Raw genomic sequence first — 16,633 nt, forward strand, 5'->3', positions numbered from 1 at the left:
TCCAAGTTACTGTGTAAGTTGAGCCGGGGGAGGTGGCCACAGTTGGCTCCCCTAGGCCACCCAACTTGTGAGGTCACCAAAGGGTTACTTCGGGACAGAAAGCCGCGGCTATGGGTCGCCCCGCCCGGGTTTCCAGCAGCAGCACCCCAGCCCCCACCCAGCACACAGGCACCCCTCCTGCCCTGGCCCCAGCCGCGCTCAGGGCGCCCCCTGACGGCGCCCGTGCTCAGGTGCGCACCCGCACTTGCGCGCACGCGCACAGGTGAGTGCCGGCCCCACCCCCTGGTTTGGCCACCTGCCCAGGAAACTTGTTGGTTGTTGCCCTCGGGTCGCTCCCGGGCGGGGACACAGAACCGGGCCATGGAAGATCCGTCGGGGGCTCACGAGCCCCGGGCCCGGCCGAGAGAGCGGGACCCGGGACGGCGCCCCCACCCGGACCGAGACCGCGCCCACGATCGACAGCGGGACCGACCCGGGGACACGCGCAGGGAGCAAAGCAGCAACGGGAACCGGCGAAGGGACCGGGACCGGGACCGGGGCCGGGAGAGAGACGAGGAGAGGGACCAGAACCGGGATCGGGACCGGGAGAGGGAGAGGGAGAGGAAGAGAGACCCGGACCGAGGCCCCCGCCGGGAGAGACACAGGGACGCGGGCCCTCGCGCAGGTGAACACGGAGTTTGGGAAAAGCCGCGCCAAAGCAGGACGCGGGACGGAGCCCGGGGACCGACCTGGGACTCAGCCGCGCCTCCTGGGCCCGCGCCCTGGGAAGTCCCAGAGCTGCCGCAGACGGAGAGGAAGGGGGGCCCCGGGTACCGCGGACCCGAAAGGTAAGAGGGGCCGGGGCGCTGCGACCTCCGCGCCGGGGACACCTGCGGCCCAGGCCGGCCCACGAGGCCCTGGCGTCCCCGGGTTCTCGTTCTCGGAGCCCATTTAAAGGAACAAATGCCGTTTCTCCCTTCTGCGCTCTCAGAGGCGACCTGGCAGGGAAGGAAAACTTTAAGGTTCCCCTTTCTTGTGGCCTGAACCCAATTAACAAAGCAAAACCCCCCAGTGTGAGCAGTGGCCGGACTGGAGGGCCTGGAGAAGAGAAAGAGGCCCGGGGCCGGAGAGGGAGGGGTGGGAGGAGACCAGGCGGGTGGGGTTCACCCCAGGCTCCTCCCCGGCCCGCCCCGCATGGTCACAGGACTGCGCCTTGGGGTTCAGACCCTTGTCCCGTGTTCCAGAGCCAGGCCTTCCCGACTCCAAAGTCCCCTTACCTGTGGCCGGGCCGCCCACTTGGGAAGCCCAATGAAGAGTTTTAATAGTTTAATGTTACCCCTCCCAGGAACATGGGCCTTCAAAAACAGGTGGGCCGGCGCGGTGGCTCACGCCTGTAATCCCAACACTTTGGGAGGCTGAGGCGGGCGGATCACCTGAGGCCAGGAGTTCGAGACCAGCCTGGCCAACATGATGAAACCCCGTCTTTACTAAAAATACAAAAACTTAGCCGGGCGTAGTGGCGGTTGCCTGTAGTCCCAGCTACTTGGGAGGCTGAGGCAGGAGAATCGCGTGAACCCGGGAGGCGGAGGTTGCAGTGAGCCAAGATCCTACCACTGCACTACAGCATGGGCGACAAAGTGAGACTCTGTCTCAAAAAAAAAAAAAAAAAAAAAAAAAAAAAAAAAAAAAAAAAAAAAAAGGTGGGAGACGCTACATTTTTAACCAAAGAACTAAGTCTACGTAAAATTCCCCCACTGAAGGGTACAGGTTTGTCTTCCCTTTTGCCAGTGAGGTCTCTCTAGGCAGCGTCATTCGAATCCCACAGCTGCTTGAGACCCCACCCTCCTAATAAAAAAAAATTTGCACAGAATTCTGCCTCGCACAGAATTCCCATAAGCCCCTTGTAAGGAGAAAGGTTCAGGGTGTACTGGAAGACTCTGAGCTAGGGGAAGGTGGGGGTGGAAGGGAAGACGAGGGGACCTGGGCCCCACACTCCCTCCTAGGGACCTGGTGTTTTTTTTCCATCCATTGAATACGCAGATAATGTGCCCCCCACGGTGAACTGTGAGCAGACGGGATATGCCACTGCCGGCTCCAACAGGAGACAGGTCCAGGGTGACGACTACTTCTGGTGTTCTGATTTTTGACACCTGCCCTCTTCTCTGGGGAGGAGTCAGGCTCCCCTCTCCCGGGGACTTGGAGGCTGAGCCCAGTCTCTCTCCCTGCTATGTCCACACAGCGAGAGAGCTCCTATCCTAAGTTTATGTTACATTATCTAAAACCAACTAGCATGACAAAGGGTGCGCCCAGATACAGTCAAAGCTGCGCCCAGGGAAACGGCTGTTGCTTCCCTGACTAAAGCCCATTGCACTGCAACTGCAGGACCTGGGAGAATTCAGAGCTGCATTTTTAGGTTTCTTTAAAAACCAGTGTGCGAGGCGGACGTGGTGGCTCACGGCTGTAATTCCAGCACTTTGGGAGGCCGAGGCGGGTCGATCATTGAAGGTAAGGAGTTCAAGACCAGCCTGGCCAACATTGCGAAACCCCATCTCTACTAAACATACAAAAAAATTAGCCGAGCGCGGTGGAACATGCCTGTAATCCCAGCTACTCGGGAGGCGGAGGTGGGAGGACTGCTTGAACTCGGGAGGTGGAGGTTGCAGTGAGCTGAGATTGCTACACTGCACTCCAGCCTGAGTAACAAAGTGAGACTCCATCTCAAAAAAAAAAAAAAAAAAAAAAAAAAAAAAAAAACAAGACTGGGGAGAAAGAGGAAAGGTGTCGCAAGCAGAATAGCTTCTGTAGTAACCCAGAGGCATGGGAAAGCGGTCATCTTTTGAGGGGAAGAGGAGAGTTCACTATGGCTGGGTCTGTGAACCCAAGGTTGTGAGTGTAGAGAGGTGAACAGGGGCCTCCTGTGCATGCTAAAAGTTTTTAAAATTTCAAACCTAAGAGAGACATGATGTTCTAGAAAGACTGTGGGAGCCCAGCAAGTAGAATGCAGCCCCCTGTTGAATCTCAGACAAAGCCTAGGATGTGCTGCATAAAGCGAGGAGAGAAGGGACAAAAAATGCTAGGGTTGGCAGGGGAAGAAATAATGTGATGGGCATCGGAGTCATGTGAATGCAAACTGGTTTTGAAGAGTCCTGGTGCATGCTGAACTGAGAACTCACACGCACAGGAAGGCAGCTCGCAGCTACCTGGTTAGACAGCTCCCAGTGGCAGACAAACCATCAAAGGTGGTGCTAAGGGTACCCATCACAGCATCTGTCACGTGGTTAGTTAGCGGAGTTGGGCCAAGTATTCGGATGTCCTGTGGGGCCACTAAACCAGAGAATTCTCTGGAGTTTAAAATACTGGGACAAATTCTATTTCTGTTTCTGTGTAGTCTTTAATGTTTGGGCCCAGCACAAGGAGTCAGGAGTTCTAATCCTGAACACTATTGAATGAGAGATTCCTAATGGCCGCGTATGCTTTTTAGTTATAGTGAACCCCCTTCGGTGAGATATCTGCCCTCGACCCCCAGGCCTGGACGAGAGGAGGTGGAATATTACCAGTCAGAGGCAGAAGGACTCCTGGAATGCCATAAATGCAAATACTTGTGCACTGGGAGAGGTGAGCTGTTTTGCAGGCTGTTTGATCATTTACTCTCACTGGTGGTTCTGGAAGGGATGGTCTGAGCTGGTGAAGCAAAAATTTAAGCACATTCCCTTGTGGGTTCCTAGCATTTTCACTTCTGTACCTGTGAGGTTCTTGTTTTCTTAAAAAAAAAAAAAAAAAAAAAAAAAAAAAAAAAAAAAAAAAAAAAGTTGAATGCCTCAAAAGAGCTGTTAGATTTCCTGTGCTTCTCCTTAAACGTGCCCTGGGTTTGCAGAGGCAAGCAGCCATGTTTGCAGCTTTCAGACTCCAGGTGGAAGTGCAGAGGCCCGTAGGTGGAACTGGCTATGAGCTGCCAGCTGTCAGAGGAGATATTTTCTGGCGAGGCGGCTAAATTAACAGAGAGGGAAAATCACCTGGCGTGGGCAGCCAAGTTGCAGCACCTGTTCTCCTTGAAGATCTGACGCCCAACACTTGATCAGTGGCTTTTTAACTTTATTGACTGAGGCCATGCATGGTGGCTTATGCCTGAAATCCCAGCACTTTGGAAGGCCCAGGAAGGAGGATCTCTTGAGCCCACAAGTTTGAGACCAACCTGGGCAACATAACAATACCCCATCTCTAGTTTAAGATAAAAAAAAAGGAAAAAAGGCCGGCGTAGTGGCTCACACCTGTAATCCCAACACTCTGGGAGGTCAAGGTGGGTGGATTACTTGAGGTCAGGGCTTTGAGACCAGCCTGGCTAACGTGGTGAGGAGGAGAATTGCTTGAACCTGGGAGGAGGAGGTTGCAGTGAGCAGAGATCATGTCACTGCACTCCAGCCTGGGTGACACAGTCAGACTCCATCTCAAAAAAATTAATTTAAAAATGAAAAAAATATATATGTGTGTATATATATATATATACACACACACAATATATTCACAAGGTTGTTAAATATATATTTTTTTACATTAAGACTGAGTTCACACACACACAGAAACAAAAATGTTGTGAAACCATACTGACCCTATTATCTACCAAGTACTCTGATATTTTCTATCCCATTCATTAAAAACAAAATCATTTTTTAAAAACCATACTTATTTAGGACCCACAGTCTGAAAAACACTTCCATCCTATCATGTATCCACCCCAAATGTGGCGTCCCCAGGTTCCCCATTCTAGCGGTCTTGGCCTTGTCAGCAATGAAGAAAATCTGGTTTGTCTGGGTGAGAGCTTACAGTTCACATGATTTGGTGAGAAATGTTTCTAGGTTTACTGTGACTAAGGGAGAAAACGTTCCAGCCCAAGGGAGAGAACTCGTGGAGCTCATACCTGACAAGGTAATCTCGGGGTGATTCCAAAGATGCATATGATTATAGGATTATAGGAACTTTGAGGAAAGGGCTCATTACAAGGATGATCAGGTACAGGGATCATTACTCTAGTTGCAGATATTGGTACAACCTCATGGCCTGTAATTCTGTCAACAGCTCCTGAGCTTCAGAGAAGTACAGTAAGATATCCAGAGAACTGTTTTTTTTATTGAGAGCAAACAACAAAAATTATGAATGTATGCATAAAGTTCAGGAAAAAATATATTCACAGTGATTTTTTTAATTGGTTATTATAGGCGATTGTTACATGCATGTTTTCTTAAGTCCACATTTTCTTTTTTTGTTATTATAAGTAAGTATAACTATCTTTTTTTTTTTTTTTTTTTTTTTTTTTTTTGAGACAGAGTATAGCTCTGTAGCCCAGGCTGGAATGCAGTGCCATGATCTCGGCTCACTGCAACCTCTGCCTTCCAGGTCCCGGTTCAAGCAATTCTCCTGCCTCAGCCTCCCAAGCAGCTGGGAGGTAGCGCGTGCTACCATGCCCAGCTAAATGTTGTATTTTTAGTAGAGACGGGGTTTCACCATGTTGGCCAGGCCGGTCTTGAACTCCTGACCTCGTGATCCGCCCACCTCAGCCTCCCAAACTGTTAGGATTACAGGCATGAGCCACCACGCCTGGCTGTATAACTTTCATAAATAAAATGATGACAGAGTGTAAAAGAAAAAAAAAGAGAAAGAAAACAATAATGTTGTTTGCATTCTGGGGGAAAATTATACAGTATAAAGATCACACTTGAGAGAGCATCATCATTTCAATGAGACAATGTGTAGCTTGGTTTCATGAATAGACCAACTGGAACCAGGCATAAAATCTGGTTATCAAACATCAGGGGGATGTTGACAGGCCAGTGTTGGCAGCATGTACAATTTCCAGCTCAGAAGCACCCAGCTTATATGTTGTTGAGCAAAAGAAGCCACACACACAAAAGCACATAACTGTACGATTCCATTTATATGATATTGTAGAAAAGGCAGAACTAGATTCTAACGAGAGAGGGCAGATCAGTGGTTTGCTGACAAGGAAAGTGAGGGACTGACTACAAAGCATCACTAGGAAAATTTCTGGGCTAATGAGAATGTTCTGTGTCTTGATTATGTTTACATGGTTACGTGGTACATACATTTGTCAAAACTTATCAAGCTGTATGCTTAATGTGGATCGTTTTGTTGCATATAAGTTATATTTCACTAAGGCTGATTTTAAGGAAAGCAGCCAGTTTTCCTTTTCCAAGATAAAGAAGCCAAGGGCCCGGGAAAAATGCAGGTCTGGGAAAATATCACAGCCCAGATACACTCTTTAGGGAACTAAATAAAACAGCATTAAACTTTAAGACATACTTATGAGTTAAAGTCTAAGAACAGTAAAACAAATTTTTTTTTTAATTCAGTAAGCACTAAGGGTTTAATTAACTTAATTTTTTCTGTTTCTTTTTTTTTTGAGACAGAGTCTCACTCTGTCACCCAGGCTGGAATACAGTGGTACAATCTCAGCTCACTGCAACCTCCGCCTCCTGGGTTCAAGAGATTCTTCCGCCTCAGCCTCCTGAGTAGCTGAGATTACAGCCATGCACCACCATACCTGGCTAATTTTTGTATTTTTAGTAGAGACACGGTTTCACCATGTTGACCAGGCTGGCCTCGAACTCCTGACCTCAGGTGATCTGCCTGCCTCTGTCTCCCAAAGTGCTGGGATTACAGGTGTGAGCCATCGGGCCTGGCCAATTTTTCTTATTTCTAATACATGAACCACAGTTAACATTTTGATGTATAACTTCCATGGTTTTTTTCTGAATTATTACATTTTTTAAGCTCTGTGATTTTCTTCAGACTTGGAGAACTTTCCCCTTACAAATTGTATTCACCACAAACATATATAAAGAGGAGATAATGACCAGTGCCGTGGCTCACACCTGTAATCCCAGTCCTTTGGGAGGCCAAGGCAGGAGGATCACCTGAAGCCAGGAATTCAAGACCAGCCTAGGCAACACACCAAGACCTATGCCACGAAAAAATACAAAAATTAGGTCCAGCAGCATGCACTTGTAGTCCTAGCTATGTGGGAGGCTGAGGCAGGACGATTGCTTGAGTCTAGGAGGTCAAGGCTGTAGTGAGCCATGATCGTGCCACTGTACTCCAGCCTAGGCGACAGAGTGAGACCTTGTCTCAAAAAAAAAGAGATAACTTGTTTAGTTTTTTGTGTTGTTGTTTTTGTTTTTTGAGACAGAGTGTCGCCCAGGCTAGAGTGCAGTAGCACGATCTCAGCTCACTATAACCTCCACCTCCCAGGTTCAAGCGATTATCCTACCTCAGCCTACTGGCTAATGTTTGTATTTTTTAGTAAAGATGGGGTGTCACCATGTTGGCCAGGCTGGTCTCAAACTCCTGACCTCAAATGATCCACCTGCCTTGGCCTCCCAAAGTGCTGGGATTATAGGCGTGAGCCACCACACCCAGTCTTTTTTTTTTTTTTTAATTAGAGATGGGGTATCACTATGTTGCCCAGGTTGGTCTCAAACTCCTGGGCTCAAGCAATCCTCCCACCTTGGCTTCCCAATGTGCTGGTATTATAGGCGTGAGCCACCACACCCGGCCTTGTTTCATCTTTCTGGTGGTGGAAGGTGGCATGTTCTTGCCCTTCCATCCAGGATGGCTTTGTTTCTGCTCACTGGCCTGATCTCTCCCACCATCCTCCTGTTCCTCTCTCAGGGCAGACTGCTTTGCTCTTTTGAGAGTCACCCCTCTGAGTCCATAGTATTTCTGGCACCATTTCTGGAGACCATAGTTCCCTGCTACCCTCTAGTTTGTTTTTGTTTTGGTTTTTGTTTTTGTTTTTGAGACGGAGTCTTGCTCTGCCGCCCAGGCTGGAGTGCAGTGGCCGGCTCTCAGCTCACTGCAAGCTCCGCCTCCCGGGTTCACGCCATTCTCCTGTCTCAGCCTCCCGAGTAGCTGGGACTACAGGCGCCCGCCTCGTCGCCCGGCTAGTTTTTGTATTTTTGTAGTAGAGACGGGGTTTCACCATATTAGCCAGGATGGTCTCGATCTCCTGACCTCGTGATCCGCCCGTCTCGGCCTCCCAAAGTGCTGGGATTACAGGCTTGAGCCACCGCGCCCGGCTGCCCTCTAGTTTTAATCGTGCTGCTTTGGCCTTGGGCCTTCCACAGGGGCAGAAGCCTACAGGGGTCTGAGCCCTGTGCGGAAGGTGGGCCTCAGGTGGAAGAGTCTCCTGGTGCCAAACAGCATCACTCAAAAATAGTAACACCCTGTTTTTGCAGCCTGCTGCCAAATGCTGGAGGTTCTCCTGAACTTGCTGATCCTGGCCTGCAGCTCTGTGTCTTACAGTTCCACAGGGGGCTACACGGGCATCACCAGCTTAGGGGGCATTTACTACTACCAGTTCGGAGGAGCTTACAGTGGCTTTGATGGTGCTGACGGGGAGAAAGCCCAGCAGCTGGATGTCCAGTTCTACCAGCTAAAGCTGCCCACGGTCACTGCGGCCATGGCCTGCAGTGGAGCCCTCATGGCCCTCTGCTGCCTCTTCATTGCTATGGGTGTCCTGCAAGTCCCGCGGCATTGTCCGCTGTTGCTGGTGACTGAAGGCTTGTTGGACGTGCTTATCTCAGGGGGGTACATCCCAGCCTTGTACTTCTACTTCCACTACCTCTCTGCTGCCTACAACTCTCCTGTGTGTCAAGAGAGGCAGGCGCTGTACCAAAGCAAAGGCTACAGTGGTTTCGGCTGCAGTTTCCACGGGGCAGATATAGGAGCTGGAATCTTCGCTGCCCTGGGCATTGTGGTCTTTGCCCTGGGGGCTGTCCTGGCCATAAAGGGTTACCGAAAAGTCAGGAAGCTTAAAGAGAAGCCAGCAGAAATGTTTGAGTTTTAAGGGTTTCTAAAACACTCTGCCAGATGCAAGTGGTGGTGGAAGTTAGTCTGAGCCACTGTCTTTCTAAGAATCCCTCGTTGTGGAACTTTCCAATGCTGGAAAAGCAGCGAGCCAGCGTTGGTGTGGTGGGCGGAGCTTCCAGTCGCGTGGAGCGGTGTCCATGGATGCAACAGACCCTGGCTTCTGGAGTCCTCTGTGAGTGAGGGAACAACCAAAATCATTTTTCAAAAAGCAAAAAATTGGCCGGCCTCAGTGGCTCACATCTGCAATCCCAGCACTTTGGGAGGCTGAGGTGGGTGGATCACTTGAGGTCAGGAGTTCGAGACCAGCTTGACCAACATGGTGAGACACCGTCTCTACTAAAATAGAAAACAAATTAGCGAGGTGTGGTGGCAGGCGCCTGTAATCCCAGCTACTTGGGAGGAGGGAGAATTGCTTGAATCCGGGAGGTGGAGGTTGCAGTAAGCTGAGATTGCGCCACTGCACTCCAGCCTGGGTGACAGAGCGAGACTCCGTCTCAAAAAAAAAAAAAAAAAAAGCAAAAACCCGGAGCCCAAGAGCCACACGGAAAAGGCATGTGCTACAACAGAGTGCACTTCTTCATTCAGTAAAAGGAGGGTCACCAAGAGAATTTGATGAACCTTATCTTCAAAGTTCCCAGGCACAGTGGCTCAAACCTGTAATCCCAAAGCTTTCGGAGCCTGAGGTAGGAGGATTGCTTGAACTCAGGAGTTCAAGTTTGCAGTGCACTATGATTGTGCCACTACACTCCAGCCTGAGCAACAGACCGAGACCTTATTGCCAAAATACCAGGAAAAAAAAAAGTTCATGGAGAGCCGCATAGACATGAGACCACACTTCAGCCTGAATTTTTCTAAACACAGCTGTCTCAAGCAGATTAGCCCACATGTTTTTCCACACTGAACTCTCCAGTCCTTCCACTTCCTTAATTCTGCAAATGGAGGAGGTGGGGACTCTTGGGAAACTACTCATGTAAAATTTAAGTTGGAGGTAGGCGTGGGCTGAGGAAAGAGGAATCAGATTAATTCTCTGGGTTGCAAAGAGGCTATTCTGCAAGCCCCTCACAGTGGCCCTGAGAGCTCAATAAGTGTTTTGTACCTCTTGTAAATGTGCCATTGTGTGAAGCATTAAACCCAACATCTAGAATTCAGGATCCATCCAGAATAAAAGAATGCAAAACCTTCCCCAACAGAAGAGTGTTACTTTTGGCCAACTTCATGGGTTCTTATTGCACATTAAATTATGACTTATGGAACATTACAATCTATTCTCAGTCCAGTGAATAAGTTCTTTGCTTTATGTGAATCCAATAAAAAATCCAAAGAATTTTAATTTGAAGTTGATGTCCTCTTTACAATACATTTATCATATTCTTTTAAACACAGACCATTTGTCACATTTAAAAGGTGAGTTCCGTTTGGGTTTAGAAAAGGAAATATATATATATATGCTTGTATATGATTGGAAAATTTCTTCAAGAATAACATCAGAAAGTATTAACAGTTTTGCTTTTGAAGAGAAGGGGACTTTTTATTTATGCATGGCTTGACTGCACATGTATTAATTTTAGAAAAATAAAAAGTAAAACGTTGATTTGCTCTCCTCAGTTTTTTTCAGGACCACATTTAAAGTTCAAAGGCAGGTGGCCAGGCACGGTGGCTCAAGCCTGTAATCCCAGGCCGAGACAGGCGGATCACGAGGTTAGGAGATCGAGACCATCCTGGCTAACACGGTGAAACTCGTCTCTACTAAAAAATACAAAACATTAGCTGGGCGAGGTGGCAGGCGCCTGTAGTCCCAGCTACTCGGGAGGCTGAGGCAGGAGAATGGCGTGAACCTGGGAGGCGGAGCTTGCAGTGAGCTGAGATCCGGCCACTGCACTCCAGCCTGGACGACAGAGCAAGACTCCGTCTCAAAAAAAAAAAAAAAAAAAAAGTTCAAAGGCAGGTATAGGTATATAGTTAAGCAGATTATTAAATAATCAGCCACAAAAACAGCCTCACCCAGAAAGACTTTTTTTATTTTTTTTATTTCTTATTTTTGAGACAGGATCTGGCTCTGTCACCCAGGCTGGAGTGCAGTGGCGGGATCTCGGCTTACTGCAACCTCTGCCTCCTGGGCTTAAGCTATCCTCCCACCTTAGCTTCCCAAGTCACTGGAACTACAGGCCCGTGACACTGTGCCTGGCTAATTTGTTTATTTTTAGAAGAGATGGGGTTTCACCATGTTGCCCAGGCTCATTTCGAACTCCTGGGTTCAAGTGATCCACCCAATTCAGCCTCCTAAAGTGCCGGGATCATAGGCGTGAGCCACCATGCCAGACCCAGAAAGACATTATTTACAACAAAGATCTCATGTCGTTTCAGGATCTCTGCTTCGCTCTACCAAACCCTCTGCTGTCTTTCCGGAGACTTGTCCCATCCCACCATAAACTACTGCTAGCTCTGCTCACCACCCTTGTCCCCTTCCCCTGCCCTGTGTGTCTTTCTGCACTAACAGCACGCTTGGAAATACTTGAGCCTGCTTGATATTGATAGCTAAGCCAGGCCAACCCTGACTGGAACCTGGGATAATATTCCCTGGCCATATTCCTTCAACAGTCCCAACACAAATAATGGCAGAAGACCATTATTCCTGTCAATGGGTGCAGTCAATGGGTGGTTGGCAAGATCTAGATTTATTCCATTGTAGCCTAAGAGATAGACGCTGCTTGGGTTGCGAGTCCGTCCCAGAGGAAAATGTCCCACTCTTCTGCATTTTTAGTAGAGTATTTCTGTTTCCCTTCAGGGGGTGAAATGTTAACGTCCATGCAGAAGGAAAACCAAGGGAGAGAAAGGTGTTGGGTCCACTAACCCCTATGAATTAGAATGATGTCTCGGTCAAGTCACTTGCTCTGCTGTAGGGAGAGTGTATGTAAACCAGTAGCTTACCGTGCCTAAGTGATGAGTGGACAGTTTTAGTCTGATGTTATTTTCAGTTTTAAATTAGAGGAATGTAGCTTCTCAACTATCAGAGCCCTCAACTGCTATGTCCCTGTGGACCGCTAGGAATTCGTGTGGGCCCAGCAGGAGATAGGATTAGCAAGCTGAGTAGCTGTTGCCTAAGTACTTTAGAGTCTTTCACTGCCGTGATTATAAACATCATGGTACCCCTTAGTGTGTTAGAGGGTTGTCCTGATTTCTGGGGAGCCACACTCTTCTGACATTTATCCCATTCTTGCTTATGTTTCTCACCAATCCCCTTCCATTTTGGAAACATTGCTGAGTAGCGTCACCATCCATTTGTATAATATTTTATTTTTAGAGTATTTTCACATACTTGCTTTTTTTGTTGTTAACTTCCCACACAACACCGATGTATCACACAGCTGCTTTCATTTGAGCCTCCCCTCACACAGCTGCTTTCATTTGAGCCTCCCCTCACACAGCTGCTTTCATTTGAGCCTCCCCTCACACAGCTGCTTTCATTTGAGCCTCCCCTCACACAGCTGCTTTCATTTGAGCCTCCCCTCACACAGCTGCTTTCATTTGAGCCTCCCCTCACACAGCTTTCATTTGAGCCTCCCCTCACACAGCTGCTTTCATTTGAGCCTCCCCTCACACAGCTGCTTTCATTTGAGCCTCCCCTCACACAGCTGCTTTCATTTGAGCCTCCCCTCACACAGCTTTCATTTGAGCCTCCCCTCACACAGCTGCTTTCATTTGAGCCTCCCCTCACACAGCTGCTTTCATTTGAGCCTCCCCTCACACAGCTGCTTTCATTTGAGCCTCCCCTCACACAGCTTTCATTTGAGCCTCCCCTCACACAGCTGCTTTCATTTGAGCCTCCCCTCACACAGCTTTCATTTGAGCCTCCCCACATCCCTGTGGGTGAAGATGGGCAGGCTTAGCTTCATTTGTCAGATTGTCTGAGGCCTAGAAGGACTGAATGGCTTGGCCAACATGACAAGGCAGTAAAAAGTGGGGATTTGAACCTGGTGGTCCTGCTCTCGGTTCATTTGTTTTTCTCTTCATGCTCATCCCTGAACGCCAAGGGAATGGCAGGAGACCCTCTCCCAGAAGGACACCTAAGAAGGGTTTGGGGTCTCTGTCAGTAACAAATAAAAGCTCACCTCGGACAAGATGATCTTCAGTCTGTTGGCCCATTGGCTTCCTCTACCTCGTGCCATTTGTGGGTTCCTTTCAGTCCAAGTATCCATCAGTAAGGTCCTCACTGAATAGATGAATCCATCCATACAACGAAGTCGAAGGCCACTTAACAAAATGTGGCTCCTCATGTAGGAGCTGATCTGAAAACATCTGGAGGATATAGTAAATGAAAAAATCAAGACGCAGAACAGTGTACGTGGTACACTTACTTTTGTGCAAAAATGCAGGGAAGGGAATGAAATGCAGATTTAAACATGCTTTTTATTTGCATAAAGGAACACTGGACAATTATATTAGAAACCAATGAAAGTGGTTGGCAATAGAGACTGGATATGAGTGAAATTTCTCAGTTTATACCTTATGTCATTTCAATTTTTTAGAAACTTTTAATTTTGAAATATATATTTGCAAGAAGTCACAAAAACAGTGCAGAGTACTCCTGTGTACCCTTAACCCAGTTTTCTCTAATGATAGTATGTTGCATAACTAGTACAATATCAAGACCAGGAAAGTAGTAATCTACAGAGCTCATTTAGATTTCCCCCTTTTACCTGCACACATTTGTATGTGTTCCTAGTTCTAAGCAGTTTTATCTCATGTGCAGATTTCTGTGAGCGGCATCACAACAACATCCAGAACTGTTCCCTCACCCTGGACATCCCTGTGCTAACTCTTCAGAGTCACACCCATCTTCTTCCTCCCTCCCCCATCCCTACTCATTCCTATCCCCTGTTGATCACCAATCTGGATTTCTCTATAATTTTGTCCTTTTGAGACGGTTACATACACAAAATCACACGGTATGTAACTTTCTGAGCAGAGTGTCGCTCTTGTCGTCCCAGGCTGGAGTGCAACGGCACGATCTTGGCTCACCACAACCTCCGCCTCCCGGGTTCAGGTGATTCTCCTGCCTCAGCCTCCCGAGTGGGTGGGATACAGGCACCTGCCACCACACCCAGCTAATTTTTGTATTTTTAGTAGAGATGGGGTTTCACCATGTTGGCCAGGCTGGTTATGAACTCCTGACCTCAGGCAATCTACCCACCTTGGCCTCCCAAAGTGCTGGGATTACAGGCATGAGCCATTGCGCCCAGCCAAGATCGATTCTCTTTCACGCATCACAATTCCCTTGAGATCCATTCAAGTTGTTGCATGTATCAGGAATTCATTCCTTTTTTTTTTTTTTTTTTTTTTTTGAGATGGAGTCTCACTTTGTCACCCAGACTGGAGTGCAGTAGCATGATCTTGGCTCACTGAAACCTCTGCCTCCTGGTTTCAAGCAATTCTCCTGCCTCAGCCTCCGGAGTAGCTGGAACTACAGGCACGTGCTGCCACACATGGCTAATTTTTGTATTTTTAGTAGAGATGGGGTTTCACCATGTTGGCATGGCTGGTCTCCAAATCCTGACCTCAAGTGATCTGCCCGCCTCGGCCTCCCAAAGTGCTGTGATTACAGGCGTGAGTCACGGCGCCCAGCCTAGGAGTTCGTTCCTTTTTATTGCTGAGTAGGGTAGCCCATGGTATGGGTGTACCCGTTTGTGTAACCAGTCACCCACTGAAGGGCATTGGGGTTGTTTCCAATATTTGGCTATTATAAATAAAGCTACAATGAATATTTATGTCCACGTTTTTGTGTGGACATAAGTTTTTGTTTCTTTAGTATAAACGCAGGGTCACATGGTAAGTTTTTAAAGAAACTTCATTTTTTAAGAAACTGCCCCCAATTTTTTCAGAGTGGTCCTTCGATTTTTCAAACATAGATTAAAAACAAAACAAAAACGCAAAACAAATTAAATGTACTGACGTTGAGGCTGGGTGAGATGGCTTACGCCTGTAATCCCAGGACTTTGGAAGGCCAAGGCAGGCGGATCACTTGAGGTCAGGAGTTCGAGACCATCCTGGCCAACATGGTGAAACCCTGTCTCTACTAAAAATACAAAAATTAGCCAGGCATGGTGGCGTGTGCCTGTAGTTTCAGCTACTTGGGGGCCTCAGGCAGGAGAATCGCTTGAAGCCAGGAGGTGGAGGTTGCAGTGAGCCGAGATCACACCATTGCACTCCAGCCTGGGTGACAGGGTAACACCCTGTCTCAAAAAAAAAAAAAAAAAAAAAATGTTGACATTGAATCGACCATGTCCTTAAAATCAGGTGGCCTGTGGTATGTCTCTGGCTTGGCCAGGATGCGTAATGTCAGTGTTAAAGCCCGAATCTCTCTTCTCCTAGGTGTGGTGCAGATAGTGGAGGTGGTCTTGAATGGGATGGTTCTCATATGCATCGTGGCCTCCTACTTTGTCCTTGCCGGATTCAGTGCCAGCTTTTCCAGTGGCGGTGGCTTTGGGAACAACTACTACTCACCGTTCGAGGGCACTGAGCTAGAGCAGGTTCGGCAGCTGGACCAGCAATACACGATCCTCCGGTCGCCCCTGATATATGGTGGCGTGGCTGTTTCTCTGGGGTTGGGGGTCCTCACCGTGGGCGTCTTACTCCAAGGAGCCAAGAGTCTAACAATGTTGTCAGGGAAGTGGCTCCTCACGGAGGCCGCCTTCAGCCTCCTAGCGGCAGTGGGCTACTGCACAGGCATTGGTGTTTACCTCCACGTGGCTATGCAGATCAATAGCACCGACACTTGCAAAACAAGAGAGAGGCTCTATGCCCGCAGGGGTCTCACCTGGATGAACTGCCAGATGGCAGGCACCGACGGAGCAGCAGCCACCTTTGCTTGTCTTCTAGTGATCATGTACGGCGCCAGCGTGGTGCTGGCCCTGCGTAGCTACCGAGAACAGAAGCGCTACAAAGGCAGCCGAGAACAGCCCAGAAGTTACAGTGAGGCACCGGAATACCTGTGGTCTGGAACACTTTGAGATCTTCCGGGACCTAAGTGTGAACCCACATTGTTTCTCTTAAAAAGACAGGTCTTTTAGAACCCCACATTAGACAACTATGGTTTTCACACACTTGACTTTACAAATGCTCTCTTTGGACTGCAGCAAAGTTAAAGAATTGAGGCTGGGCATGGTGGCTCACGCCTGTAATCCCAGCACTTTGGGAGGCTGCGGTGGGCAGATCACTTGAGGTCAGCAGATTGAGTCCAGCCTGGCCCACATAGCGAAACCCTGTCTCTACTAAAAATACAAAAAAAATGCTGGGCGTGGTGGCTCACGCCTGTAATCCTAGCACTTTAGGAGGCCAAGGCAGGCGGATCACCTGAAGTTAGGAGTTTGAAATCAGCCTGGCAAACATGGTGAAACCCCATCTCTACTAAAAATACAAAAATTAGCTGGGCATGGTGGTGGACACCTGTAATCCCAGCTACTCTGGAGGCTGAGGCAGGAGAATCTCTTAAACCCGGGAGGCAGAGGTTGCAGTGAGCCAAGACCATTGCAATCCAGACTGGGCAACAAGAGCGAGACTCCATCTCAAAAAAAAAAAAAAAAAAAAAAAAAAAAAAAAAAAAAATCAGCTGGGCTTGATGGCGAACACCTGTAATCTCAGCTACTCAGGAGGCCAAGCCACAAGAATCACTTGAACCTGGGAGGCAGAGGTTACAGTGAGCAAACTCCACTCCACGTCACTGCACTCCAGCCTGGGCAACAGAGCGAGGCTCTGTCTCAAAAACAACGACAAT

General features: G+C 48.4%; 1 protein-coding gene across 2 annotated transcripts; it reads left to right on the forward strand.

Annotated features, from left to right (window-relative positions):
• Positions 1–295: 295 nt before the first annotated feature.
• Positions 296–16,192, forward strand: MARVELD3 (MARVEL domain containing 3). 2 transcript variants are annotated; one of them, XM_010354032.1, is made up of 3 exons: positions 296–827; positions 3,461–3,594; positions 15,232–16,192. In XM_010354032.1, the coding sequence occupies exons 1-3, from the start codon at positions 361–363 to the stop codon at positions 15,867–15,869; spliced, it is 1,239 nt and encodes a 412-aa protein (XP_010352334.1). In that variant the 5' UTR covers positions 296–360; the 3' UTR covers positions 15,870–16,192. The 2 variants fall into 2 exon arrangements, with proteins under 2 accessions (XP_010352334.1, XP_010352336.1); XM_010354034.2 differs by lacking the exon at positions 15,232–16,192 and adding an exon at positions 8,229–10,192.
• Positions 16,193–16,633: the final 441 nt, after the last annotated feature.

This window comes from Rhinopithecus roxellana, chromosome 20, assembly GCF_007565055.1.
Source record: "Rhinopithecus roxellana isolate Shanxi Qingling chromosome 20, ASM756505v1, whole genome shotgun sequence".
Classification (NCBI taxonomy): domain Eukaryota; kingdom Metazoa; phylum Chordata; class Mammalia; order Primates; family Cercopithecidae; genus Rhinopithecus; species Rhinopithecus roxellana.

What these genes read in the sequence shown, in the direction of transcription:
- MARVELD3 (XM_010354032.1), top strand. Translation starts at nt 361, where the DNA reads ATGGAAGATCCGTCGGGGGCTCACGAGCCCCGGGCCCGGCCGAGAGAG. An exon ending in GGGTACCGCGGACCCGAAAG is followed by an intron (nt 828 to 3,460) that starts GTAAGAGGGGCC and finishes TATGCTTTTTAG; the next exon opens with TTATAGTGAACCCCCTTCGG. An exon ending in ATACTTGTGCACTGGGAGAG is followed by an intron (nt 3,595 to 15,231) that starts GTGAGCTGTTTT and finishes CTCTTCTCCTAG; the next exon opens with GTGTGGTGCAGATAGTGGAG.